The 10,827-nt window shown below is 50.8% G+C and overlaps 1 protein-coding gene across 1 annotated transcript; it reads left to right on the top strand.

Annotated features, from left to right (window-relative positions):
* Positions 1 to 1,986: 1,986 nt before the first annotated feature.
* On the top strand, positions 1,987 to 4,088 carry LOC109734628 (E3 ubiquitin-protein ligase WAV3-like). The gene has a single exon (XM_020293829.2). It carries the CDS (start codon positions 1,987 to 1,989, stop codon positions 3,550 to 3,552), a length of 1,566 nt encoding a protein of 521 aa, XP_020149418.1. The 3' UTR covers positions 3,553 to 4,088.
* The last annotated feature ends 6,739 nt before the right edge of the window (positions 4,089 to 10,827 follow it).

The raw sequence follows: 10,827 nt of genomic DNA, 5'->3' as shown, positions 1-10,827 counted from the left end.
GAAGTCGGCCTCGGCTACATGGAGGGGCATCATTGTGGGAAGAGAGGCTTTTAAGATTGGTTTTATCTCACGGGTGGGAGATGGCTCCACCATATCAGTATGGACTGATAAATGGATCCCAGGCACCATCTCCATGACTCCAACCTCGAGGCCATCAAACACAAATGTGGAGAAGGTGTCAGACTTGATAGATACAGATAATTGGACGTGGCGGCGGGATTTGGTTCGGATACTTTCGTCGCCTCGGATGCCGCTGCCATTCTAAACATCCCTGTTCGGCAGGGAGGGGGACATGATTTTCCCGAATGGGCATTTGAGAAATCTAGCAATTACATTGTGAAGACGGCGTACCGTGCTCTAGTGACTCAGAAAGAGCAACTCGCTCTAGGGGAAGAGACGGCTACCGGGACCTCATAGAACGATAAACAGATGTGGAAAGCTTTATGGAAACTTAATTTCATTCCAAAAGTTAGAGTATTCTGGTGGGAGAGTGCTTCGAGGTATTCTCCCAGATGAAAGCACGCTCAAGAATCGCCATATAACAGACATCAGTAGCTGCAAAGTTTGTTTGGCTGGTGAGGAGGACCTACAGCATGCTCTTATCTCATGTCCACATGCTCGACCATTCTGGGAGGAGGCATGTGCATGGTTCAATCTCCGGTTACCGAATCTCTCCCAGGATTCATGGGCGCGTGATATCACATGTGGCCCAATCTTCTCTGATGATGACCGGGCAAAGATCACAACTATTATGTGGTCTATATGGCATTCCAGGAATCGGATCAAGCATGGGGAGGCAGGTCAAGACCCAACTGCTACCATTCGAGCTACGAAGGAGGCGATAGCTCTTCTACAACTTCCCCGGAAGGCGGCTTCGGTCCTGGTAGGCTTTGGCTGGCGCCCACCCGACGCAGGTGTTATCAAAGTCACCACGGACGGCGCGCTAAATCTGGCAGATGGACGAGGTGGTGCTGGCGGCGTCGCTCGTTCGTCTACAGCGTTCCTGGGGGCTTGGTGTAAACCTTATATATATATAGTGGTGTCTGATCCCCTAATTATTGAGGCTTTTTCACTGTGGGAAGGAGTTTGCTTTGCTACTCTTTGAGGCTTCCAGCATGTGATAATGGAAGTGGACTGTCTGGAGCTGATGACGCTATGGAGAACGCGCTACAACTCTCGATCTATTCTCGCTCCGATCTTGTTAGAAATAGGAGAGCTTAGTAGTTTTTTCACCTCTTTTGATATTCAACATGTAAACAGGTCAGCAAACTTACCGGCGCATCTCTGTGCAAAGCATGCTTGCACCGTGAATGTGACCGAAAGCTGGCTGGCTGGCTCGATGAGACCCCTAGCTTCCTTGTGACCAGTCTTCTGGCTGACAGTTCGAGGAATGCTCTTGTTTGAATAAAGCTCTCTGATTTGCCCGGAAAAAAAAGAAACCTCAACTGCCCAACATCTAAAAATCGGTTCGAAAAAAAGGTCTAAAATCATGTTTTAAATGTTGATTGAATCGGTAGGTAAATAAAGCCTATTTTCTGAAATTTTTTATAGAAGTTACTTTTTTCTAGGTATCCACTGGGTTATCCATGGGCACAATTTCTTACCCATGCCCTACCCATATATTTTGCGGGTATGGACACCCATACCATGGGTATCAAATCTTGCCAAGTCTTACCCATGCCCACTATTTTAGGGTAGGGTACCCGCGGGTATCCATACCCATGGGCAAAACTGCCATCTACCTATTTTCTGAAATTTTCCTTCTCGTCTACGCCACGATCACGTGTGAGCCATAGCTATCGAAAATATCCTGGGGGGAAAATGTTTTGGGTTGTCCCTGCATGCATGGAGCCAGTTACGCAATTATAGGAGATTTTATTGATCAGTTTCCTTTCATATACTCCGGCAGTTGGGCTAGGCACGCACAGGCCGATTCATATCCATCTCGCCAACGAAACCGACCAAACCCTAGCTATTGGCACATCGATGTCGCACACCAATTTTCCCTGGCTCGCCGTGCCGCCGCCGGCCCCGGCCCCGGCCCCGACTGCCGCGTACTACCAAGACGACGAGCCGGTGGAGGACAAGAAACCCCTGGCGAACAACGGCCGGGGGTTGGTCCTCAAGACTCACTGCGAGTTCCCGGCCATCGGGAGGGGCGCGTCCAGGGACAAGTTCGCGGTGCTCGTCCACGCCAGGGCGCCCGCCGACGTGGCGCGCGCGCCGCTCGACCTCGTCACCGTGCTCGATGTCAGCGGCAGCATGGATGGCGAAAAGCTGGCTCTGCTGAAACGGGCCATGGCCTTCGTCATCGATCAACTCGGCCCGGCCGATCGCCTCTCCGTCGTGTCCTTCTCCGATCGGGCGGCCCGCCTGACCTGCCTCGCGCGCATGTCGGACGCCGGCAAGGCCTCGGCGAAGTTGGCGGTGGAGTCCCTTGTTGCCTGTGCGGGCACCAACATCCGCGAGGGCCTCCATGTGGGCGCCCAGGTGCTCGTCGGCCGCCGGCACAAGAACTCCGTCGCCAGCATGATCCTTCTCTCCGACGGCCAGGACTCGTACCTCGGGGGCAAGAACTACATGGACCTTGTGCCACCCTCGTTCAAGGACGCTGGGAGCCGGCCCGGGCCGATCCACACGTTCGGCTTCGGCACCGACCACGACGCCCTGGGGATGCACACTATCGCGCAGGCCACGGGCGGCACCTTCTCCTTCGTCGGGAACCAGGCGGCGATCCAGGACTCGTTCGCGCAGTGCATCGGCGGGCTCCTGTCGGTCGCCGTGCAGGAGGCGCGCATCACCGTCACGTGCCTGCACCGTGGCGTGCGCGTCCAGGAAGTCAAGTCCGGCTGCTACGGCAACCACGTGGACGTCGACGGCCGCGCCGCCTCCATCGACGTCGGCGAGCTCTACGACGGCGAGGAGAGGCGCTTCTTGGTGCTCGTGTACGTGCCGAGAGCCCGGCCCACGGAGTCGGTCACCCGCCTGGTGAAGGTGACCTGCGCCTACAAGGACGCCGCGACAGGGCAGGCCGCCAACGCCGCCGCACCCGCGGCGGTGATCCAGAGGCCGCTGGAGCTGACCGACCTGCCGCCTCCGTGCATGGAGGTGGAGCGGGAGCGCGTCCGCCTCGCCGCGACCCAGGACATCGCGGCCGCACGGGATGCCGCTGAAGGAGGGCAGCACGCCGGCGCGGCACGGATGCTGGACTCCCGGCTGAAGGCCGTGGAGCGGTCGGCGCCGGGGATGGCGGGAGATGATCCCACGTGTGAGGCGATCAAGGAGGAGCTGCGCGACCTGAGCGCCCGCGTGGGCGACCGGCGGGAGTACCAGCAGACGGGGCGCGCGGCCCTTCTGGCCGGCATGAGCTCGCACTCGCAGCAGCGAGCCTCGGCGGTGGAGCTGCAGTCGGCGAGCAAGCCCCGGGCGTACCTGACTCCCAAGATGGAGGAGATGATGGAGACGTCGCGTGAGCAGAGCAGGAAGCGTGGCAACAGCGGCGGATCCAGCCAGCTTAATAAACACATCAAGCAAGACCTGACCGACGACTAATTTCTCTGCCTCGTGAAACAAACAACACGCGTGTTGATTATATGATGCCTTTTTATTATTCCGAAGTCTGAACAACTTCTCTATAAGTAATTGTTGGTCCTCGTCATCTATGCGTGTGTGCAAAAACATAAAAAATCAAGTTTCCCTTTTCTTGCAATTTCTATGATGCTAATTTTTTGAGTGGATTTCATCATGCTACTATACATGCTACTCCTGGTGTTATTCATTAATGAGAACAAATATAAAGACCAATTTGCAGTACCAAAAACAGTGCTCTAAAAAGTTTCAACATTAGCATTGATTTTTTTTACCTAGATACCACTTATGTCATTCGTCAAGAAATCCTTTTTTTGCTAGGAAAATTCTTTTATTTTTTTTTCTATTTTTGAGTTTAATTGAGCCAAAACGCCCTGCTCACTTTATATGTACTACTGGCGATTTAAAGTACAATATATGTTTTCAGGGATCCCCAGACACATTAGGCCATGTAGATGCTAGGAAAGGGCGATAGGAATTTAATCTTGGTAGATTGGTAGTGACGATGTTATTTCCCAACGCCTGGTCCGGCATCGACGCAAATTTGGGCACCGAGCGCTCGGCTCCCCGTTTGAGATGGCTGGGCCTTTGTTTATAATTTATGAAGAGCACGTTATTAGCGCCTACCATTGGAAGACTGGGCGCCAAAGAATTGGAGATGGCCTTAGAATGTGATGAGGAAGTCGGGGGAGCCCACCATTCTATCTCGTGGTTAAAACATCAATTATATTGTTACCGGTAGGCGTACTACAAGCAATTAATTTGTTTGTCAATCAGAACATGATAGCTAGACATAGTGTTAGTCTCATGTTTTAGTCAAACTTAAATATCTCAATAGATGGTTGTAGTAGATGTTGTTTAATGAATATGACTGAGCTTTATATTTTGGTGAAAATATAGTCAGTTTTCTATTTCCTTCTTCTTTAGACTACGGATCAATATAGATCAAAAAATTATTTGCCAACAATTACGGGTGGCCCACGATGGTCAGGGGCGCCCCCTGCCTCGTGGCCACCTCGGGCACCGTCTTGCGCGTATTTTTCTTCTGGAATTTTCCAAATATTCCAAAAATAAGCTCCATCCGTTTTTATCCCGTTTGGATTCCGTTTGATATGGATATTCTGCAAAACATAAAACATGCAACAAACAGGAACTGACACTGGGCACTGGATTAATATGTTAGTCCCAATAATAGTATAAAAAGTTGCCAAAAAGTATATGAAAGTTGAATAATATTGGCATGGAACAATAAAAAATTATAGATACGACGGAGACGTATCAAGATCCAAAGATGGCAGCTTATCGCAATGCCGTATTAAAAATGTCGGCTCGGTTCGAAGGACTTGAATTTCATCACGTTGGCCGAGAAAGCAATCAAGCAGCGGACGTCCTGGCTCGCATCGGCGCTAAGCGCGACCCCGTCCCACCTAACATCTTCCTGGAAAGGCTTTTCAAGCCATCCGTGGTGTGGCAAGGGGGAGGGCGGCGACCACAGTTCAGATCCGAACACAACCCCAGATTCCGAACAGACTGATATCATCGGGGGCTCAGCCACCGAAACAACGCCATCGGCCCATCTCATTATGGCAGTCATTGCCCCATGGACCGAACCCTTCTTGGCCTACATTAATAGGAAGGAGCTTCTCGATGACCAGAATGAGGCTCGCCGCATTGTCAGGCGTTCAAAGGCCTACAAGGTCCACGACGGAGAGCTCTACAAGAAAAGCACTACCGGAGTACTTCAAAGATGTATCTCCGATGAAGAAGGGCAGCAGCTTTTAGCGGAAATTCACGCTGGCCTCGGCGGACACCACGCCGCAGCTCGGGCCCTCGTTAGCAAAGCCTTCCGCACTGGGTTTTATTGGCCGACAGCCCGAGCGGACGCACAGGACCTTGTCCAACGCTGCGTCGGATGCCAGCTCTTCGCCAACCAAAGCCACATGCCCCCAACTGCCTTGCAAACTATCCCCATTACTAGGCCTTTTGCGGTCTGGGGACGGGATATGGTAGGACCCCTTAAAGGGGGAAGCCATAAGAAAAAATATCTGCTGGTTATGGTGGAAACATTCACTAAGTAGATAGAGGCTAAACCGGTCAAAACGGCTGAGTCCGGCCCGGTGATTGACTTCATATCCGGTGTTGTGCACCGTTATGGTGTCCCACACAGCATCATCACCGACAACGGCTTCAATTTCACAGCCGACGAGGTAAAAACTTGGTGTACTAATCTGGGTATTAAACTCGATTATGCCTCCATCTATCACCCACAAACCAACGGTCAAGTCGAACGAGCCAATGGTCTTATTATGAGCGGCATCAAGCCCAGACTAGTGCGGTCTTTGAAAGAATCAAACAAGCACTGGGCTGAGGAGCTTGACTCCGTACTCTGGGGGCTGTGGACCACGCCCAACCGTACTACCGGATACACACCTTTCTTCATGGTGTATGGCGCAGAGGCCGTATTGTCCTGCGATATTATTCACGACTCACCTCGAGTGCGTATGTACGAAGAGAGAGAAGCCGAGCTCGATCGGCAGGACATCCTAAATGCCCTGGAGGAGGAACGCGATGTCGCAAAATCCCGTTTAGCATTCTATCAACAGCAGGCTCGAAGATACCAAAGTAGAGAAGTACGGGCCAATACTTACAATGTTGGCGAACTCGTTCTACGCCCGCCGGAGAAGAAAAAGGACAAGCTCAAGCCCAAATGGGAGGGTCCCTTCATAATTGACGAAGTTCTCACCGGAGGAGAGTACCGTCTTCGTGATGCATCAGACAATCGCCTCGAGCCGAACCCCTGGAACGCGGCCAGACTCAGAAGATTCTATGCCTAGCGCCGAACTCCTTGTTCGTCTCCTTCGCCCCTATAGTTTCCATTATTTTTCTCTCTTTTCCGATTACCCTTTTTACTCTTCACTTTAAAGTTTTGGTACGGCTAGACCGCACACCGCTAACACATAGATATTTCAAATAAGTATGTCCATTATACCTGGGGGCTTCTTGGATAGAAGCTTTTTATCATTATTCTTCGAGCATCAAGCTCCTGACATATGAGTTCTTCCATATGTATCTTTTCTTCGCCACTATATGCATCGATATGACTTAAGTTTTGGCCAAGCTGGGTTGCCTGGCTCCTGTGCTTATGCCCTACGTTCCCGTGCGGCTAGGGCATAAAGGGAGCACCTCTGCGATTGTTACTGCCGGGTCATCCGGATGTGTACCTCACACTGGGTGAAGCCGAAAGCTAGCGTTCTTAAGGGAATATTCTGTCGGTGAATTAAAGACGTTTTTTGCAATTACTCCATTGGTAACCCCCAGAAGTTACATAAACGGTGATTTTTCCATCACAACTCGAACATGTACATTAATACATGCACACCTAGGGAAAGGAACCCTTAATGGAACTATTCTCTCTGGAAGATGTTTCTTACGACTTAAATGTAATATAACATAACTAGCATAATACAACTTGTCTGTTCAAGCAACTATGACCCCTACGCCTAGTTTTCCAGGCATGCCCCGGCCTATTCGGCCGTGAGGGTATCTGGAAACACTCTGCACCCTTGAGTCCGGAGGTTGAAGCGAAAATGTCTGCCATGACAAATGCTATACAATTCAGCTAGAACTACACAGGGAAAGGAAAGTACATAGTCACTTCGACTCAAACACTTCCCCCTCTACACCGTCCAATAGGCGGTCTAACTTACAATCATGTTGGGAATATTTGGCGGCCACCTCTACTTGGTCATATACTAAACTAACGGGAATTTCTTCCCCATTTGACCCTAGCGGTCCAACCCGGGCCATGTGATTCGGGTCCAGCTTGGTATATCGCGTCTTCACCATGGCCCATGCTTCTCGCGCACCCTCTCGGCAGGCCGATATCTTCCATAGTCGGATACGCCGCCGCGCTCCCTTGAACAGCTCTACAAGCTCCTCCATACTTCCTGGAGGGGAGTCGGACGGCCATAAGGAGCCGAGCGTGCTCGTGCACTTGTGATAGCCTCTGCACTAGATCACTTGATGATCCGGACACCTCCTCTTCAGGACGGCCCGTCAGTACACCTGCAAACATGATTATATCAGTCCCATTTATCTCTGAGCTACTTCACAAATAGTTCGGATACATACTGAAGATACCGCCCCGCAGCTTTTTGTTCTCCTTCACGGAATCGGCTAGCTGGTCTCGAACATCTTTCAACTCTTCACGCAATGCAGTGTTGGAATCCTGTAGCTTGTTTTTATCGTCTCTGACATGGGTTAGCACACGCACGTCTGTGGCATGTTGCCTTTTCGCCTCTTTTTCTGCCTCTTGGGCAATCTTCAACTTCTCTTCAAGTTGATCAGACGACCCCACTACGCGATCAGCAGCGGCGTTCGCACAGTTGGTACACAATCATTGTTCCTCGATGGAGGGGAACATTACCAGAAGATGACTTCTTGAAGTTCTCCAGTTCGGCGGTGGCAGCTTTTAGCTGCGCCCGACACTGCTCCAGCTCTTGGGATAGCAGGCCGTTCTTCTCTGTGAGGACCTGGTTGTTCTAACGATCCTTAAATCAGTTGTGCCAACTGCTTTCAGTCTCGGGGGCTACAGGCATATGGCTATTCTTTTTCGACAAGAAGCTTACCTGCACATCTGTCAGGTATTGCCTTGTGGCTTTTCTAAGCCCGTCTCGAGCAGCTCGGATGTATGCGTCGCCCGAGCTAAAGGCATTGAATGCCTCGTCCGAGAACTTCGGGTCTCGTAAAACAACCCTGCAGCGCCGATGATTCATGGCGCTCTCTACCTCCAAGTTGGTGACAGACATATTGTCCGAACCCTCGGCCGAAGGGCAGTCCGTTTTCGTTCCTACATTGGCCCCAGTCTCCCCAACTGGACCTAAATCCCGGTTGTCGGGAGCACGACCGACCGGACCCCCGGACACAGTTCGGCGAACCTTCTTCCTGTAATCAAACAGACGCACAGGTCACAGTTGGATACGGCCACTAAAAAACATATTTATCCGTACCTCCTCGATGAAGGCCCGACGGTGCCTTCACCGGCCCTCCTCTTCGAAGGCCTGCCCGGCGCAGGAACCGATCTCCTCTGAATCGTCGAACGCCTCCCCTGTAGAACGCGCGACAATGCGGTGGGTGAGGCAGTGTAAGAGTACCCTTTCAGAGAAGGTGTTTCCTGATTACTTACCTATGAAGCAGGAAGAAGGCCAGGGTAGTCGGCGGTGATGGCCACTTCTGTGCCATCATAGCTCGTCTGGTAAAACACCCCCTCCGCGAGCACCACGATTATATCCGGATCCTCTTCAAACCCGGGATCAAGCTCCCGGTCGTGGTTCTCCGGCTGTGGGGCGGGACTATGAAGTCCCTCAGTGAGCTTTCGCCAGTGCTGTCATAAGCAAACGAACTTAAAATTTATCAAAGGCAATCCGGAGATGGAAGGAGTAAAGACAGAGGGGTTGGGGCTTACCCAACTGGGAGGGTTATAAATAGAGTACCCGTCTCTGAGTTTGATGCGAAGAAATTCCCCTTCCTCCCCTTTGAACAGCTCGGCTAATATCTTAGCCAAAGCGGCAGGGGTATCCGGAGCTTTCCGGCCGCAGCGGGAGGCGTCATCCTCCCCATTGTAGTGCCACATTGGAAGCCCTCTGTATTGGAGCGGCTGAACCCCTCGCGCTATGGAGATCGCCATAACCTCGATTACTGTGAGTACGGACTGAGCGAGCTCTTTTATCTTGCTCATCAGCTAACGAACCTCCGCGCCGTCTTCCTCTTCAAGGCTCCGGGGACGCCAACTGTGGCGTTTCTTCAGCGGGACGATCACAAATTCAGGAAGACCCTTTCGAACCGGGTCGGGAAGCGCGACGTCCTCAATATAGAACCATTCGGAGGGCCATTCTTCAGGTGCCTTCCTTGGTGTGCCGGATGGATATCCGGTATCGGCGACGCGCCATACTTCGGCTCCGCCCACTTCAAATATTGACCCTTCGTGATTGCGCGGGACGAGACAGAACAACTTCCTCCACAACTTCTAGCCCTGATCAAACAGGGACTAGATCTGCAGGGGGAAGAAATCCCTGCGTTTGAAACTTCGCCAATTGGCTATGAGACACAGAACACCTCTCCCACTCGCCTTTCTCTGGGCTGGAACGAGCGGAGGAGCTGGGAATGCTAGCCATGCTGGAATGGTTTCTCCTAAGCAGTCTCCAAGGATTTCTTCTGCGTGGCGTCGAATGGTGCTAGGATCCAATCTCTTTAAATAGGCGCTCTTCCTTGCATGGACGGGGTGTTATTTACAAAAATACCCTGACCTTCCTGATAACCCACAAGTATAGAGGATCGCAACAGTTTTCGAGGGTAGAGTATTCAACCCAATTTTATTGATTCGACACAAGGGGAGCCAAAGAATATTCTCAAGTATTAGCAGTTGAGTTGTCAATTCAACCACACCTGGATAACTTAGTATCTGCAGCAAAGTATTTAGTAGCAAAGTAATATGGAAGTAACAGTAACGGTAGCAAAAGTAATATTTTTGGGTTTTGTAGTGATTGTAGCAGTAGCAACGGAAAAGTAAATAAGCGAAGAACAATATGTGAAAAGCTTGTAGGCATTGGATCGGTGATGAAGAATTATGCCGGATGCGGTTCATCATGTAACAGTCATAACATAGGGTGACACAGAACTAGCTCCAATTCATCAATATAATGTAGGCATGTATTCCGAATATAGTCATACGTGCTTATGGAAAAGAACTTGCATGACATATTTTGTCCTACCCTCCCGTGGCAGCGGGGTCCTATCGGAAACTAAGGCATATTAAGGCCTCCTTTTAATAGAGTACCGGGCCAAAGCATTAACACATAGTGAATACATGAACTCCTCAAACTACGGTCATCACCGGGAGTGGTCCCGATTATTGTCACTTCGGGGTTGCCGGATCATAACACATAGTAGGTGACTATAGACTTGCAAGATAGGATCAAGAACTCACATATATTCATGAAAACATAATAGGTTCAGATCTGAAATCATGGCACTCGGGCCCTAATGACAAGCATTAAGCATAGCAAAGTCATAGCAACATCAATCTCAGAACATAGTGGATACTAGGGATCAAACCCTAACAAAACTAACTCGATTACATGATAGATCTCATCCAACCCATCACCGTCCAGCAAGCCTACAATGGAATTACGCACGCACGGCGGTGAGCATCATGAAATTGGTGATGGAGGATGGTTGATG

Source organism: Aegilops tauschii, chromosome 5 (assembly GCF_002575655.3).
Source record: "Aegilops tauschii subsp. strangulata cultivar AL8/78 chromosome 5, Aet v6.0, whole genome shotgun sequence".
Taxonomy (NCBI): domain Eukaryota; kingdom Viridiplantae; phylum Streptophyta; class Magnoliopsida; order Poales; family Poaceae; genus Aegilops; species Aegilops tauschii.
This window is presented reverse-complemented; position numbering and strand designations above follow the sequence as displayed.

Coding starts and splice junctions, on each gene's coding strand:
- LOC109734628 (XM_020293829.2), top strand. CDS start 1,987: ATGTCGCACACCAATTTTCCCTGGCTCGCCGTGCCGCCGCCGGCCCCG.